The sequence below is a fragment of the Bubalus bubalis genome, chromosome 7 (assembly GCF_019923935.1).
Source record: "Bubalus bubalis isolate 160015118507 breed Murrah chromosome 7, NDDB_SH_1, whole genome shotgun sequence".
In the NCBI taxonomy this organism is placed as follows: Eukaryota; Metazoa; Chordata; class Mammalia; order Artiodactyla; family Bovidae; genus Bubalus; species Bubalus bubalis.
The window spans coordinates 12,492,926-12,511,410 of NC_059163.1; the positions used below are offsets into that span (position 1 = coordinate 12,492,926).

General features: G+C 48.8%; 1 protein-coding gene across 3 annotated transcripts in view; it reads left to right on the plus strand.

Annotated features, from left to right (window-relative positions):
• SLC2A9 (solute carrier family 2 member 9) overlaps positions 1 to 18,485 on the plus strand; it is a 217,918-nt gene that overhangs the window by 75,357 nt on the left and 124,076 nt on the right. For all 3 annotated transcript variants that reach the window (XM_044945640.1, XM_044945639.1, XM_025289706.2), the window contains one exon: positions 12,185 to 12,317. In XM_044945640.1, the coding sequence (XP_044801575.1) occupies positions 12,185 to 12,317 (133 nt within the window). The remainder of the gene's footprint in view (positions 1 to 12,184; positions 12,318 to 18,485) is intronic.

Below are 18,485 nucleotides of genomic sequence, written 5' to 3' on the forward strand. Positions count from 1 at the left end.
CAGATCTAAACTCGGAGTGAAATGACTGAAAGTTGCTCAGTCGTGTCTACCTCTTTGTGACCCCATGGACTGTAGCCTGCCAGGCTCCTCTGTCCATGGAATTCTCCAGGCCAGAATACTGGAATGGGTAGCTGTCCCCTTCTCCAGGGGATCTTCCTAACCCAGGGATTGAACCCAGGTCTCCCGCATTGTAGGAGGATTCTTTACTGGCTGAGCCACCAGGGAAGCCCAAGAATACTGAAGAGGGTAGCTTATCCCTTCTCCAGGGGATCTTCTTCCCAACCCAGGAATCGAACTGGAGTCTCCTGCATTGCAGGAAGATTCTTTACCAGCTAAGCTACCAGGGAATCCCAAAATATGTTAATAGCAAGCATGGAAGCCAAACACCAACCTTTTGGGACCTCATGGACTACAGCCCGCCAGGCTCCTCCATCCATGGAATTCTTCAGGCAAGAATACTGGAGTGGATAGCTGTCCCCTTCTCCAGGGGATCTTCTCAACCCAGGGATTGAACCTGGGTCTTCTGCACTGCAAGCAAATTCTTTACCTCTGAGCTACAAGGGAATCCCCTAACCTCAGGCCCACCCTTCAATTAGGATGGTCACTTGTGTTGGTTCAGAACCACAGCACAGGGAAAAAGGAAGCAACAGCTCTTGGCTCCCAATCATGTACCAGGCCCCTGCTAAAATATCACCTAGTCAACCTCATAGCAACCTTGCAAAATAGCTGTTAATTGCTCTCCTGGAGTGATTCCAGAGAGAATTCGAGGATGCAGATTCGCTCAAGGCCCCAGAGCTAGTAAGTAGAAGAACCAGAATTTCAACTTGGGCCTAACACTGAAGCTGAGTGAGACTGTGAAAGGCCCAAGATTGTGACCCTAGGTCACAGAGCTCGTGGCTAACCAGGCTGGTTCCTGACCACTGACAGCCACACCTTCCATGTCCCCAGAATCCAGGTCATTGATAGAAAAAGTCCAAATCGTGTTCTATCCTTGGGCTTTTGTGAGCCTTAGAACAAACCACATTTTGTCTTCCTCTCTTGAGCTCCATTTGGTGAACACTAATCTGATCTCAGATGATCTGATTGTAGAAGGAGGTGGCAGACAAAGCAGAGGTACAAGTGGGTCTGAACAGCAAGACCAGAAACCAGGATGATCCAGATTGAACACAGAAGGCTGACAAGAGGATTAATAATGGGCTTCAAGTTCAGGGAGCATCATTTAGAGAGGAATGCTGGTTTAATGCCCTCAGGAAAGAGAAGGGTGATTTCTGTAAGTGTATAAGCAGGGATATTGGGCTGCCCAGGGCTTAAGAACACAGAGCTTAGTACCTTACTGCTAGGGGTGGGTGTGCCACTCTACCATTTATAAGATGCCTGATTATGAATGCATAACTTCTTGGTGCCTCGGTTTTCTCATCTGTCAAATGGGAATAAAGCAGGGGTATTGTGAGGGTGAAACTGAGTCACTCTGTGTGAAGCACTCAACAAATTCGCACGTGCTTAGCGCCAGTCTATCACTGTAGTTGGCTCAGGGAGGGACTCTGCAGATCAACAAACTTTAAAAAAATGCACAGATTTCTCTCTGAAATGAGAAAGGGACAAGGTTGATTTCGGAAAATTTTGCAGCAGGACTTTTAGCCCATCACCTCTCCAGCCTCAATTTCCTTGTCTATAAAATGGGAATAATAGCTGCTGACCTTACTTTCCAGATTGCTCAAGAACCAAGCAAGGCAGAAGACACTTGAACCCTTTAAAAAGCAGAAACCTATTTCAGGGAAGGAGAGGGAGATGGTGTTTCTTGAAAGATGACCTCAGGCAGGTCACTTAACTCACGTCTAATACTTGGAACAGCTTTCTGAGATATGAATGTTATGCCCTGGGAGGGTAATTTCACTATTGTTGCTAAGACAGAGAAATACAAGGGTAATCATCCAGTTGTGCGCTTGAGGTCTCTCTTGTTGAAGTCAGACCATGAATGTGTACCGGAAACAGCCGTTCTAGAACAGCACACTCGCTGCGATGACCTGAGCGTCTTAGCATCTGGATTGCACCCTGGGGGTGTCGGGTGGTGTTGACTTCTGCAGGGTCTGTTGGGGAGATGGTGACAGGCTGACCCATTCCAAGGTGGTGGAAGGCGGGGCGGACACAGCCGGGCCCGTGGTCGCCGCTCCAGGGCTCTGTAAGCTGCGGTCTGTGGGGTCTCCTCTGGAAGGTGCTTGGGACATCTAGGTCAAGGGTTCCGTGGACATTCATTGACTGATGCTGGTTCCCTGGTGACACCCAGCTTGTGATAAGTATCATCACCCTTTCATTTCCCAAAACATCCCTTTGGAAAGTGACTGTTTATCCCTCCCTGAGTGGCTGCCCCCGTGCCTGCTGTACCTCAGCTTGGTAGAGCCCATTTCAGTACCAGCATGAACCACTGGAATTGAGCTCGAGTGAACTCCGATGAGTTCTGTACAGAACTTTCTATAGAAGAGCAGGACTGGCTCAGCATGTCATCTGCATATCAATTCGCTATTCAGCTCACAGCTGCCATGAGGGAAAGTGATGGCTATTGCTTCTCAAAGAGAAATGCGTGGTATCAGCAATAATGTCACAAAAGAGCTCCCTAAACAAATCAGAAGAGTCAGGCTCCCATTCTACTCTGCAGCCTCCCCCCTACCCAGGTTCTCATGTGAGCTTGCTTGATCTACTTGACCTTGCTGGGTTTCGGTTTTCTCTTCTATAGACTGGAAATTATAACAGTACTTTAGAGGAGAATGTTCTTCATGCTACTTTAGCCCTTGAATAGGATACCATGCTACTTTAGACCTTTAATAGGAAAGTTTGGCATAGATAGATAGATATTAGGTTGGCCAAAAAGCTTGTTCCATAAGATGTTATGTAAAGACCTGAAGAAACTTCTTGGCCAACCCAATATCTTACTTAAGAAGCAGGGATGTGTGTCATTTCATGGGTCTCCATCTTCAGCTGCAGCACCGCTTACCTGTACCATTCTTCTTACCCAACATGCATCCAGACTGGAGGCATTTACTGAACGCCTGCCAGGTGCTGGGTGTTGGGAAGAAATATAAAAGAACACAGCAGGGAGTGGCCCTGAGGCGCTGAGTCTAGACAGAGTGATGCACCCATAAAGAAATACGCATGACACAGGTAGCAAATGCTTTCATGGAATTCTGCACTGGGAAGAGGTGCCATCCAGAGGAGGAAGTGCTGAAGCTGGGAGGATACACAGCTGTTCTGCGGATAAGAGCAGGCATCCCTGGGAGAGGAAGCAGCGCGTGCAGAGGCACAGCATCCTGGACTCTGCTTGTTAGATTCAGAGACGCCCATGGGTTGGCTGGATCAGAACAGAGGAGCAGAGGGCTGGGGTCTCACCAGTGGCAAGGCTGGAATCCTGGATGGGTTCGCATCAGGCAGAGGGCTTTGTATTCTAGGCCAAGAGATTAACTTGATCCCAAGGGCAGTAGGGAGCTGCTGAAAGTTTCAGACAGAGAAGTAGCTTAGAATATCAGATTCACATTCTAGAAGGATCACTCCGAGACAGTGAGGGGAATGCAAAGGGAAGCAGGGGGTTTGGGGACAGTTAAGATGCTGTTGGTAGAATCAAGGCAAAATCACTGTCAGAACCTCCCCTAAAGCATATGCTAGCAAGTGAGAAGGGGAGGAGATGCCCAGAGATTTCATAAAACAGTCGACAGAACTGTCTTAGGGTAGGCAGCAGTTCGGATGGCAGTGAAACGGTTGTGAGTTAAAGGCAGGAATGGAGGTGCATCAGGTTTCCAGATTGGACTTCTGCATGGATGGTGATGGCCCCAGTTGTGGTCCAGGGACAGGCGTGGGTGGGCTGGGAGGTGGTGGAGCTTATGGACCTCAAGGGTTATGAGCAGAGCTGTCCACTGGGCAACTGGAAATGAGTGTGAGGAGCCCCCAGTAAGAGGTGTGGGCTGGACGTGGCAATCTGGGGTCATGGCCCCATACATGGGTCTTAGGTTGGGTTCCCCAGGGAAGAGACCCTGAGATGGGGATTTTTGAGCAGGAAGTTGACTGGGGAGTGTTCTCAGATCAACACCTCCAGGTGGTAAAGGAAGAAGGACTCAGTAGAAGGAGAGGGTGAGCTGCCCTTAGTCACAACAGAGGTCTCAGCCTGCAGGGAGCTCTGGACCTGGGAGGGCCCATCCGAGGTGTACAAGAGGGAAGAGGAGGGGAGGGAAGGCCTTTGTGCCCCTGCACCAGCTAGCCATTGGGTGTTGCTGCTGCTAAGTCGCTTCAGTCGTGTCCAACTCTGTGCAACCCCATAGACGGCAGCCCACCAGGCTGCCCCGTCCCTGGGATTCTCCAGGCAAGAACACTGGAGTGGGTTGCAATTTCCTTCTTCAGTGCATGAAAGTGAAAGTGAAGTTGCTCTGTCGTGTCCGACTCTTCACGACCCCATGGACTGCAGCCTACCAGGCTCCTCCGCCCATGGGATTTTCCAGGCAAGAGTATGGGAGTGGGTTGCCATTGCCTTCTCCAGCCATTGGGTGCAGTTTGCTCCTAAGGATGGATGAGTAGTCTTGTGGAGGAAGCATCCTTCCAGGGCTTGTCTAGGGGGAAGGCAGGGACCCAACTGTAGCCGCATAGCCAACAATAGTCCTGGCAGGTAGAGGATGACCCCCTCAGTTCTGCGTCACACACCACTGTCTACAGCAGGTGGAGGGGAGGTGCTAGGCTCTCAATTGGTTGCTTCCAGAGCCACCCAGACAGCTCGAACAACCCAGTGCCCAAGCCACACCTGCAGGCCAATTAACCCCAAATCTCCACCTATGGGAGACCAGGAACGTCAGTCATTTTCATTATCCAACAGGTAATTCCAATCTGCAACCATGTCTAAAACCACTGTCCTGAGGGAAGCCATGGGATGAACAGAAAAGAGTGTTGGGCTCAAAGCCCTGGGGAGGGGCTCAAAGAAACTGGAGGAGAACTAGGAGAGGGGTGTCCTGGAAGGCAAGGGGCAAGGGATTCCAGAAAGAAGTGGTCCCCTGCAGCAAGAACTGATGTGGTACCATGCCTAGGGAGAGAGTGACCCAGATGCCCTAAAATGTACCTGGAATTCGACTTTAATGTCATGTCATGAAAGGGTAATAGACACAGATGCTTCCTGTGAAAGAAGAGTCTATGATTCATAGTTCTCCAGTGGAGGGGGCACGCTGCCCCATGCAGGGCCACACGAGGAAGCACCAGGGCCAGTCAGGAGCAGAAGGAGGGAGGGCAGGGCATGGCCCAGAGCCTTTATTGTGACTTCTACAGAAGGAATGGGTGAGTCTGGGTAGAGAAGCTTAGGCAGGCTCAGGATGGCATAGTCTGAATAGTTACAGGTGTCCCCAGGACTACAGGGGCTATCTCTAGTTGCCTACTACCTGGCTGGGGTAATTTAGGACAGAGGGTGTATTGACTTAGTGTGTAAGAGTTAGATAGAGGAAGTGGTCCATGTAGGCTCTAGATTGGTTGGTTTGTATGTTAAAGAGATGATCCCAGGGAAGTTATTTGCTAGAAATTAACTAGCCTAGGAGGGGGAGTATCTCCAGGATCAGTAAGGCTCTAAGATATCAGATCATCATAAAACATAGGAAATAAAAAGCATAGTTAATAGACCAGCCCCGAGGGCCCTCAGCTTGGAGGTCAGAGAGGGCTGGGCTTCAGCCTCAACTCATCCCCTTGGGGTGCTGGGCACAACTTTCAGAATACACAGGAGCCTTGACCTTGGGTTCCTTGGGGCTACAGAGGGGAGGACTCTCCAGAACAGAATGAGATGCAAACTCCCAGGTCAGGGAAACTGTAGTGGGAGGGGGGTTGGTTCCAAGGATGGAACTCTACAGAATTCCCATGAAAATGCTCACGAGGAAAGAATATCCATGAGAAACATCTGCCAGCCCCAGAGACGTGACCCAGTTCTTCACCACTGTTTCATCTTAGAGGAGTCAAACACTGAATAGAAGCCAGGGAAGTGCAGGGGGAGGATGAACAATGAGAAGCCACCATCAATCCCCCACCCCCAACTCTTTTCACTGCAGACTCCAGCTTGAAGCAGGCTTGGCCTGGGGGAGTAGAAGATATGTCATTCAATCAGGTTGATTTCATTATGATTTTGAAACTGTGGCCTTAAGACCATTTAAAACCACTGAGATGGGGAAGGGAAGGGCACCCTCACTGATTCCATTTTGAACAAATGTAGATGAAAGGGCTTCCCAGGTGGTGCTAGTGGTAAAGAATCTGCCTACCAGTGCAAGAGATTTAAGAGACGTGGGTTCGATCCCTGGGTCGGGAAGATCTCCTGGAGAAGGGCAGGGCAACCCACTCCAGTATTCTTGCCTGGAGAATCCCATGGACAGAGGGGCCTGGCAGACTATAGTCCATAGGGTCGCAAAGAGTCAGACATGACTGAAGTGACCTAGCACGCACACACAGGAGATGAAAACCAAGGTTGTGTTTCGATAACACCATGAACTGTATGTTTTTAAATTTGGTTGCAGATACATTTGTAAAGTATCCAGCACTGAGCTTGGCACGTGGAGAACTGGTTAAATGCTAGCCTTGATTCTAGTGGATAAGATCTTAAATAGGAAGACTTACAAAGGAAAATAGCCCATTTTATCCCCTCAACTAGCCTTGTGAGAGAGATCTCCTTCCACTCCTTCTCACCTCCAGCCCCTGTCCTGGTGGTGGTAGGAGTGTTATTTGCTCCACTTGACTGGGCGGGGTGGTGGGGGGTGGGGGGGTGGCAGAGGACCACAATATACTGTCCTTAAATTAGAACCTGACTTGGGATAAGATCAGTGATTCCAACTCTACTTAAAAGTTCGAGCTGTCTCATCCTGGTCCAGGAGGGTTTTATTTATGGAAATACCTGAGGTCATCTATAGCCTGCGGGAAATAAGACTAGAAGTCTATTTTTGAAAAGGAAGCCTCAGTAGACTAAAGAGGAAGACAATTGCATTTTTGCAAGACTCACTCACCTTACCAGAGAGAAAGCAAAAATCATCTCTGCTGACAAGACTTCCATTTTTCTTTCCTCTCAAGTGATATCAGCATGTGTAAGAAGGGCTCTGACCTCAGGCTTTACTGAACACATCAGGGTCCAATTGTCATCAAAAAGACTCATCAACCTAGAGGGGTGGGATGGGGTGGGAGGTGGAAAGAAGGTTCAAGAGGGAGGGCGCATATGTATACCTATGGCTGGTTCATGTTGATGTATGGCAGAAACCAACCCTCAGTGGGTAAAGAATCTGCCAGCAATGCAGCAGACACAGGAGATGCGGGTTCGATCCCTGGGTCAGAAAGATGCCCTGGAGAAAGAAATGGCAACCCACTCCAATATTCTTGCCTGGAGAATTCCATGACCAGAGGACCCTAGGAGCCTACAGGACCATGTGGTTTAAAATGTCAGACACAACTGAGCAATGAAGCCCACACAATATTGCAAAACAATTATTCTCCAATTAAAAATAAATAATTTTTAAAAAAAGACTCATCTGAGATTGACTCTCTGTAGCACCTAGTGGTCCATGAGATTCTCCAGGCAAGAATACTGGAGTTGGTTGCCATTCCCTCCTCCAGAGGATCTTCCCAACACAGGGATCGAACCCACGTCTCTTATGTCTCCTGCACTGGCAGGTGGATTCTTTATCTCTAGTGCCTCCTGGGAAGCCCTAGGCAGGTCATACTGGAAGCCCTAGGCAGACACAGCCCAAGATGTGTCCAGCTGCTTGCTGCTCAAAAGGCTATAAAGAGGCAAGCTTGGTGGAAAGTTTGCTTTATTTTGGATGCTGGCAGCTGGGTGAGAGGGCAGACTTCTGTCCAGAGGTTGACTCCACACCCCACCCCACCACCACCACCAATCAGAGTTGGGCAAGAGGTTTTACAGGTGGAGGGAGGGGGCTCCATGTAGAAAGAGCACACTCAGCTCTGACAGTCATCTTGAACTTGGTCAGTGATGGTCTGACCCGCATCACCTTGATTAAGTACAGTTGATCTTCAGTTCCAGAGTTGGTTGGTTCTCATTTCTTAGAGGCCAGCTCTCAAAATTGTGGCAGCTTATGTCATGGCTACAGTCTGGTCATCATGTAATTAACTTCTTCCACCTGATGGGGGTTTTTAAAACTATAAGACAGCTCACAGGATATGGCTCAGAATATTATCTATAGTCCTTGAAAAGGGACTAAATGTCCTTGACCTTGCTAAATAACTAAACTATAATTATTTAGTCTGTTGGATGGTTTTCCTCTTTCTGCATTTTCTCACTTCTCTGATTAAACTTACCCTTTGGCTAAAAAATTTTCCCAGACAAAAGGCAGGTGGAGAACATGAGGGGCAAGGACCATAGGCTTTTCCCACAACATCAAATTAGAGAGGCACCTCCCAGGGGTGGCATCCTTGGAGCTGCCATTGGGTGAAGAAAGAGGGGAGCTGGAAAGTACTCCTGGAGGAGGAACAGCAAGTACAGATGTGCAGAGGCATGATCCACTCAGGATCATTGGGAATGATGACTGCAGAGGAAGTGCAGGGCCAGGGGATGCTGGAGACGTGGGAGCTTGGCTGGAGGACGGGTCACGGATGGCTTTGCTGCTGTTCCATGGCCCTTGAACCTGGCTTTGAGGACAATCAGGAGCCTTTGAACTGAGATGGACACCCTCCGTTTCCTTGAATCTACAATACAGCATTTCTGGAATCACACTCCTATGTGTAAATTGACAGGTCACACAATCCAGATCTAAGCGTCATCATGGCCCCTTCCAAGATCAAGAAGGAATGTTATCTTTATCACCTGACTGACTGGTGGCGAGGCAACAAGACGATGGTTCAGGAATCTAGATGTTGGTTTGCTGACTCCAACCAGCCTGGGGGTCTACATGCTGGTGGGCAGCAGTTTCCATGTGGTGGGGTCTTTGTTTCTGTAGAAACAGCTCAAGGACATGCATTGGGTTGCCATCTGTTTCCCCCAGGGAGCAAGCAAGGTCCCTGTCACTCTGTGGCTAGATAACTGTTTAAGTGACTATTGCTTTTTCTTGCTTGACTGGCTTTTCTTTGTTTCTGCATAGCCCCATTTCTCTAATGATTAACTCCTTGAGCCTGCTCTTTGAAACTCAGGGAGGCCCGAGAGACCAAAGCTTTTGCTACAGATAAGAAGCAGGGGACATGGAGGGAATGGTCACCAGGAAGGCCCCCAGGGTCCTGCTCAGTTTCGCTGGTGACCACTCGTCCACCTTCCCGCTCCTCTCCCAGCCTCATTCACAGAGCTTTCCCCAAAACTGAAAGCTGGCATCGGCCTGACAGGTCCCTCACAGATGATGGAAGAGGGTGCTGGCTGGTGAAGTCGGAGGAGTTTGTGAATATCAGTTGTTACTGTGTCCAGAATGAGGAAGAGATGGTTAGAGAGCACCACTGATTCAATGGACATGAGCAAATGCCAGGAGACAGTGAAGGACCAGGGAACCTGGCATGCTGCGGTCCATGGGGTCGCAGAGTGGGATGCAGCTGATCGACTGAACAACTGGTCGACTGAACAACAACAGAGTGGCTTTTTCAGTTCACAGGGAGACAGTCTGACCTGGCCCACCTGTGAATGGCTAGAGAAAAGAAGAAATTCACATTTTCCCTTCTATTTTGCAAGACAAATGGCCTTTTTTCTTTATTTCCTCACCTTCTACTCCCACTCTGCTCTGTAAAAGAAGCTGGCATCCAGATCCCCAGAAGATGGCTTTTTGGAGACACTAGTCTGCCATCTTCTATGTCAGCTGGCTTTCTGGATGAAGTTGTATTCCTTGCCTCAACACTTTGTCTCCAATTTATTGGCCTGTCATGTAGCATATAGAATAGCAACACAGAACTTCCCAGAAGGCACTAGTGGTAAAGAACCCATCTGCCAATGCAAGAGACACAGGTTCAATCCCTGGGTTGGGAAGATCCCCTGGAGGAGGAAATGGCACCCCACTCCAGTATTCTTGCCTGGAGAATCCCACAAACAGAGGAGCCTGGCAGGTTATAGTCCAAGGGTTTGCAAAGGGTTGGACACAATTGAAGCCACCTAGCATGCATGTAATAACAAAAGCAATGAAAAGCAAGGGTTAAAGTCAAAGAAGCAGATCCAACATGGAGTCAGAACAGGGTCTTCTCCGTTACAAGGGCACTGCAGTCTCCACCTCAGGATGGACTCCTCCTGGCAGGACTGACCTGAGGCCAGCTGAAGCTTCGCCAGGTGCGAAGCCTTTCCAGGTCTGGACACATCTCCTTTTCTCCTTGACTGTCTCCGTGTACTTCCTTAGGAAAGAAAACGCTCAAGAATTCCACGCTGAGAACTTTGTTTTCCTCTCTTTGTCCCCCTCAAAACTCCTCCTTCTGACCTCTTCTTTCGGAGATGCAGTGAGAGTTCATTTGTAAATCTGGGTTAAAAAAAAAAAACAATGGGGGAGAATGCTGCCTTAATCAGCATAATAATAAAGGCTCTGTGCTGCCTTGAAGCTGTATAATAGGTGAATGGCTGCTCCTGTGTGCTAAGTGGCTTCAGTCCTGTCCAACTCTGTGTGACCCCCATGGACTGTAGCCCATCAGGCTCCTCTGTCCATGGGAGGCATCTCCCATGGGAGTCCATCTTGCCATGGGAGTCCATCTCCAGGCAAGAATACTGGAGTGGCTTGCCATGCCCTCCTCCAGGGGATCTTCCTGACCCAGGGATTGAACCTTCATCTCCTGCATTGATAGGCGGGTTCTTTACCACTAGCACCACCTGGGAAGCCCTCAAAGGGGCTCAAAATGCCTCTTGAATGGTATATGCTGTAGGTTCAGGGGTGGCCTGTGTCTGGAGGCCCCACCACCCTCTCTTCTGTGGGGACTCGGGAAAGCTCCAGCTGACCTTCAGTGACGGGGGCAAGATGAGTCAGAGGTCACAGGCCTCAGAGGTGTCTGGCTGGTAACACCAACAGAGCAGTCGCTTCTTCTGCACACCCACTGGGTGCTGGCAAAGCTCAGAGCCCACAGGCAAAGCTTTATCTGAGCCCACTCTCACGACTGCCTGAGAGGTGGCCGCGGCTGTCCCCATTCCCCGGGTGAAGAGAAGGGGGTTTGAGGGGCCATGAGAATGATCTCAGCCAACAACCTGGAAAGACCAGAGCCCCTCAGGCTGGCTTTGCTGCCCCCGGGGCCTCTGAGTCAGCCAGTTCTTGGCTTCCCCAAACTCCTGCTTCTCAGGGTCACCCTATTGCAGGAAGGGGGAGCCTTTCCAGGGCCCCAGAGTGGGCTCTTGTCTAACACAGAAGTGAATTCTCTGAGGAGACACACATGCTGTCAAAGCAAAAGACTTTATTGGGAAGGGGCGCCCGGGAGGAGAGCAGCAGGGTTAAGGGAACCCAGGAGAACTGCTCTGCCGTGTGGCTCATGGTCTTGGGTTTTATGGTGATGGGATTAATTTCCAGGTTGTCTCTGGCCAATCACTGTGACTCAGGGTCCTTCCTGGAGGTGCGGACATCGTTCAGCCAAGATGGATTCCAGCGAAGAGGATTCTGGGAAGTTGACAGGACATATGGACTGGTGTCTCCTCTTCTTTTGACCTTTCCTGAATTATTCTGGTTGGTGGTAGTTTGTTAGCTCTGTATTCCTTACCACAATCTCTTGTAAGATAACTCATGCAAGTGGTTGCTATCAGGCCTGGCCAGGGAAGGTGGTTTCAGTCATTTGTCCCCCTAACTAAACCACAGTCTCATGCTTTGAAGGGGTGGGGTCAGCTTTCTGGGGTTGTCTCTGGCCAATCATCTTCCTCGTGCCCACATTTGATGTGACTCGGGGTCCTTCCTGGTGGTGTGAGTATCTCGTAGACAAGATGATTGCAGAGTGAGGACTTCTGGGAGGTTGGCAGGACTTATCATGGACTGGCATTTCTTCCCTTCTTTTGGCTCTTCCTGAATTTTCCCATTTAGTTTTGGGACCTCCTGTTGTGGAACAACTCGTACGAGCAGTATGGCCAAGGTGGGCGGTCTCAGTCAACAGTTCCGTAACAAATCCAGTGTCCAATCCCTCCCTAGTCTTTGTTCCTGGGGTTTATCCTGGGTAAGGGGGACCCTGTGCAGAAAGCAGAAGCTGCCTGGCCCAGGGGTCCAGCTCCCCCCAAACAATGACCTCATCATTCACCAACCCCCTTTTCTCCCTTCAGGAGAGCACCTGGCCATATCTGTTTGGAGTGATTGTCATCCCTGCCTTGGTCCAGCTGGTGAGCCTGCCCTTTCTGCCCAAGAGCCCACACTACCTGCTCCTTGAGAAGCACGACCAGGAGGGAGCTGAGAAAGGTAGGGCTCCCTTTGCCTGGTGTACGTGGCCCCCATCTCTTCACAGGGGTCAGGGATATAGGGCATGCGTGCTCTAGCACAGCCCGTCCCGTTTCGTCTTCCCATCTGTCTGCTGTGGGTGGCCCTGAGTGGGGACACAGATCACAGTGTGGACTGAAGAAAATAGCACACCATGAGAGTTGTGAGTTGTTTTATTTGTGGCAAAATGAGGACTGCAGTCCGGGAGACAGCCTCTCAGCTGGCTCTGAGAAACTGCTCCAAAAAGATATGACGAGTGTCAGTATATACGTGATTTTGGTGAAGTGGGATGCACGCTGTCAAGCACTTACATTGGCAAAGGTTTGCTGCTAAGTCACAAGGAGCAGATGTCACCATTAATGGTTTTAGTGCCTTTCTAAATGTGAGAATATGTGAGACTTTGGGCTCATAAAAGCTTCTGAAAATATCTAACTATCTGAAGGCCTGTTCTGCCAGTTTTGCACAGAGCACCCTATTCTTGGTTTCTGCCCTGAACTCCTTTCAGAGTGTTTTGAAGTTCAGCCACCGCAGTGGCTACTGACTTAATCCTTGTAGAACCAGATGGCTGGTGACAGTTTTTCAGTTATCAATAGAGAGACCCTGAAAAAGCCAAGACAGAGCAGGATAAGACCCAGGTCTGCTCACCTCTGTGCAGTGTCTCTCCATGGCCACCTTTCGGGGGGTCCCAACCCCAGAGATGCTGCAAACACAGGTTTCTCGGTGGTTTAGTCTATCCCAGCCCTCCCCCTGTTATTCTCTTCCTAACTGATCACTTTTCCATCAAGCACAGAATAAGCCCTTGTGTCACCCCAGCATGGGGCCTCTGCACCAAGACCCAATGGAACATTCCTTTCAGCCCTTCGAGGGAACAGAAATATACCCATTTTACAGGAGGGAAGCATGAGGCCCACATAGGGCTTGCCAGTTGTCTTCTGTAGCTTTGCTTAACCCTTTGAATGATGAGGTGCTGAACCAGATTCAAAGCACAGCTTGAAGAATCAGGCAGGCATTTCTACAGAGCCCATAAAAGGCAAAATGATTTTGCCTGGAGACAGACAATGTAAAGTGAACAACAGGATCCCCATTCTTTTAGTTTTATTAAACAAGACATGGTCAAGAGTGCCATGGTTCAGCACAAGGGCTGGGAGTAACTAGTCCTGCCTTCACATCCCAGCTCTGCAGTCTGACCTCGACCTGTTCTTTTTACTGTTCTGATTCTCAGAATTGACATCTGTAAAAAGAAATGATATAAACTTCCCCTATGGGCTTCTTGTACGGATTAAAGTAGATATCTATATCTCTATTTGGTCCACAGTATTACCTGCTGTCATCCTTACTGGGCTCTCTGTCCATTTTCTTATTATCCATACCATGTTCTCTAATCTAAATTTCCCTAATGTCCACATCCAAGAAAAAAAAATTAAGAATTATATGTAGTCCTTCAGTTCAGTTCAGTTAATCACCCCCTATGTTTGTCCATGGGCTTCCCTGGTGGCTTAGAGGTTAAAGCGTCTGCCTGCAATGTGGGAGACCTGGGTTCAATCCCTGGGTTGGGAAGATCCACTGGAGAAGGCAATGGCACCCTACTCCAGTGTTCTTGCCTGGAGAATCCCATGGATGGAGGAGCCTGGTAGGCTGCAGTCCATGGGGTCTCAAAGAGTCAGATACAACTGAGCGACTTCACTATACTCACTGTACTATGCTATGTTTGTCCAGCAGTTTTTGGTTTGGATCTATTTTCTCATTTACAACATTTTCATGAGATCGAAGAACATTATCATTACCTTTGCTTTTTAGATGAAGAAACAGAGGCTTACAGGGGTGAAGCAATTTCTCCAAGGCTGTGGTTATATGGTTTCTAGTTTCTGCTGCTGCTGCTGCTGCTAAGTCGCTTAGGTCATGTCCAACTCTGTGTGACCCCATAGACGGCAGCCTACCAGGCTCCTCCACCCATGGGATTTTTCTGGTTTCTGTTGCTGCTGCTGCTGCTAAGTCGCTTCAGTCGTGTCCAACTCTGTGCAACCCCATAGACGGCAGCCCACTAGGCTCCTCTGTCCCTGGGATTCTCCAGGCAAGAACACTGGAGTGAGTTGCCATTTCCTTCTCCAATGCATGAAAGTGAAAAGTGAAAGTGAAGTTGCTCAGTCATGCCCAACTCTTAGCGACCCCATGGACTGGAGCCTACCAGGCTCCTCCGTCCATGGGATTTTCCAGGCAAGAGTACTGGAGTGGGGTGCCATTGCCTTCTCCGTTTCTGGTTTCTAGAGGCCTTTAAAAACTGATGGAGAGGACAGATCTTTCTTCTGTAGAGTGCCCACATACACAAAATTTGTGGAGCTTGGTGCTGGGGATGGGACTTGACCCCTCTCCCCTAGAAGCCCACAGAGGACCCTGGTTAATGCTCCACCCCTATCTCACAGCCAGCTAGTGATAAAAGAAGGATTGAAACCTGAAAATGACCGTCCTCCCTTCTCTCACACACACAGAGGGACACGGATGGGTAGTGGTCTAGGGTCTTCCCTTGGGGTCCGTGGGGAGGCAAACTATCCAAAAGTCAGGCTTCAGGAAAGCAGGCTGATGGTCAGATGGTGGAGGCTCTGGAGTAAAAAGAAGGCAGTTGAGAAAGAGCCAATGGGATCTGACTCCCCAAAGCAACTGGATTATAGGTAGTTATTGTTCAGTCGCTAAGTTGTGTCCGATCCTCTGCTACCCCATGGACTGCAGCACGCCAGGCTCCTCTGCTTTCCGCTATCTCCCGAAGTTTGCTCAAATTTATATCCATTGAGTCGGTGATGCTATCTAACCCTCTCATTCCCCGCACCCCCTTCTCCTTTTGCCTTCAATCTTTCCCAGATGTTAGAAGGCAGCAATTCCTCCAGCTTGATCTCCCGGCATGCAAGGACGTCCATCCACCCATCTGGCACCACTGGGGAGGAACTCTTGGGAAACGCTCCAATTAAGTACAGTTGGAATGGGCAGTGCATGTGAATGCCCGACAGTGAAAAAGGTTTAAAAGATTTATTTCATAGCACAGCAGGGAGAGAGAGAGAAGGCCAGTGGTAAAAAAAAAAAACTGATAAATATTACATGTGCGCTTTATAAAAAGGACAAAAATGTTGGCCTTGGGTTGAATCAGAATATTGAAATCTGCATCTGTACTAACATTAATAAAAGTGCTCATTTCACTCCAGGCATTCAGCAATCATAGCTATTTATTGTGCTGGGTGCTCTGCCAGGAGAAAGGGAGAGGGGGACAAAAGATAGCCTTCCCACTCCCCAGGAGGTAACAGGGACACCTAGGTATGGGCCATGCACACAGTCCTAATTAACGGCTCATCCACATTGAGAACTAGTTCATTCTCAGCACTTCAGGGGTATTAGATTGTTAATCCCTCCTTACCATAGAAAGTAGATCATATTATTATTTCCATGGGAGAGCTTAGATAAAGACACAGAGCTAGCAAATGGCAGCCCTGTGGTTTGAACTCTGACAGTCTTGCTCTGGCTCCTATGTGCATAAACAAAGCACCCTTATCGCTGAGCACCTTGTTTGGCACCACGGGAAATATACCTGGCCTGGTCTGTGGACAGGGGTGTGTCCAGGGGCGGGGCCAGGGGCGTGGCTTAGGTGTTCTGCCCACCCCTTTGTGGTGTTGAGCACAGGGGGCATGCTTGGTACCCTGCGTTTGCTTCCGACTTCCTGTTTTTGCTCCAGCTCTTCAGAAGTGGCATTTGGGGGGTTTTTTTTGGTCCTTTTGTATTTTGTTGTCTATAATTTGGGCTTCCCTGGCGGCTCAGCAGTAAAGAATCTGCGTGCCGGAGACATGAGAGACATGGATTTGATGCCTGGGTCTGGAAGATGCCCTAGAGGAGGACATAGAAACCCACTCCAGTATTCTTGCCTGGAGAATCCCATGGATAGAGGCCACTGTCCATGGGGTCACAAAGAGTCTGGCATGACTGAAGCGACGGGGCATGCATGCATGTCCGTAATTTGCCCCAACTGCGCATGCACTCAGTTATTTTTAGTCCTTCATAGTTTCTTTGTACTTTGTTGCTCTAGGCGAAATTTGTCCAGGTGCAAGCATTGCAGCAAAGGGTTCCAGGTCCCAGGCTGTCTTAAGAGGAGATGCAAGTATGGAACAGGCTGTTTACCCAGGCAGGGAGTTCTCATTTCTGGAGGTGTCTGAGCACTAGGCAGGAGTGGGAAGAACCACTGGAAGCAGCCAGAAGGTCCAGCTCAATCAACACCCTACTCTGCTGTCCACCAACCTCCTCTAGGCCTTGGCTTCCTAATTTCTAAGAAGGGAAACATCACAACCGTCCAGCCTCTTGAGACAGACAAGATCAAGTACAGTGGTGTTTTGGGGAAGAGGGCTTGGCAAGCTGTGGATTGCACACTTAAAAAGGAAATTGTCTGCTTTTGCCACGTGGATTGCTGCATGACCTTACTTTTGAAGAAAGGGATTCTATGGTTAAAGTGATGTGATATCTTTCGCTCTGGGAATGGAGAATTTGTTTAATGTTGGGGGGAGAATCACCCCCAACTCTCTAACGAATCAATCGTCACTTATACCTGAGCTGTTCCTGTCCTTTTCCGTGACATTTCCATAATGTTTATTGGTGGTACCACCCCCGTGTTTGTGCCTTAAGCATGTTTCCTTATGACTGTTTTCTTATTATTAATGTCATGTGTGGTCAGAATAAAAATGGCCTCCAAGTATATCCACATCCTAATTTTTGGAACCTGTGAATGTCACCTTGCATGGCATGAGGGGCTTTGCAGATGTGATCAGTTTAAGGGTCCTGTGCGTGCATGCTCAGTTGCTCAGTTGTGTCTGACTCTTTGTAACCCCATGGACTGTAGCCCATCAGACCCCTCTAGGAACAATTATTTTGGATCATTTGGATGAATCCAATGGAATCACAAGGCTCCTTATAAGTGAAAGAGGGAAGAAGAAGGTCAGGGTTGGAGAAGGAGCTGTGGTTGAAGATACAGTGCTGCCGGCTTTGAAGGTGGAGGAAGGGGCCAGGAGCCAAGGAAATGCAGGCCGCCTCTAAAGCTGGAAAAGGCCAGGGAATAGACCACCCTCTAGAGCCTCCAGGAGGAGCAGAGGCCTGACGCCACCTTGATTTTAGCCCAGTGAGTCCCTTTTTGGGCCTCTGACCTCAGAACTGTTTGTACTGTTGTAAGCCTGTGAGCGTGTGCTCAGTCACTCAGTCGTATCCAATTCTTTGAGACCCCATGGACTGTAGCCCTCCAGGCTCCTCTGTCCATGGGATTTCCCAGGCAAGAATACTGGAGTGGGTTGCCATTCCATTCTCCAGGGGATCTTCCTGACCCAGGGATCGAACTCACATCTCCTGCATTGGCAGGTGGATTCTTTACCACTGAGCCACAGGGAAAGTGGTGATTTATTAGAGCAGCACAGGAAACTCAGACATCACATTAAGTAAAGAAGATCAGTTCCAGTTGAACTAGGACTTTACCTTCATTCTGAAGACAAACCTTTTTTTACTTGAATTCTCAGAATGGTTGGACATTCTGATGGCTTCTTTTATTTTTAACAAATAACTGAGTGAAAGGTCTTCGGGAGCATGAAGCTTTTAAAGCTGTTTGTTTCCCATGCACCATTTTTGCTATAATTTATCAAGTGCCCTTTCCACGCAAGGTGCTTTGTTTTCATTGTCTCCAACGTCACAAGTCTCCAGAAACTCAGAGACTTCGGGGAGGAAATCAGCACTCAGACATTGAGCCCCTGGCCTGCAATCCCACTCCAGCCCTGAATTCACACTAGGGCAAGGTGATGCCTCGAGTGGATGTTTACGTGAATTTATGAACATGGCATATACACAGAGGCAAATGTATTAGCAAACGATTGATCCATTAGTTGCTAGGTTTAAAGCCTCGAGAAATGTCCACTGCCATATTGCGATTTTCTATATTTGACCCAGAGTTGAACTCCATACATATGTCTGTTGCATCAGAGAATAGTTAAATCAGTCATCGCTCATCTGAATTGAAAACTAAAAGTCCTGTCCTCCAGCCAACTTTATTCACTTACGTAACAAACAATTATGATTGTAGCATTATGAAAGCATGCTTAGTACATAATGCTTCGTGGGGAAAAAATAGAACATAAAATAAGC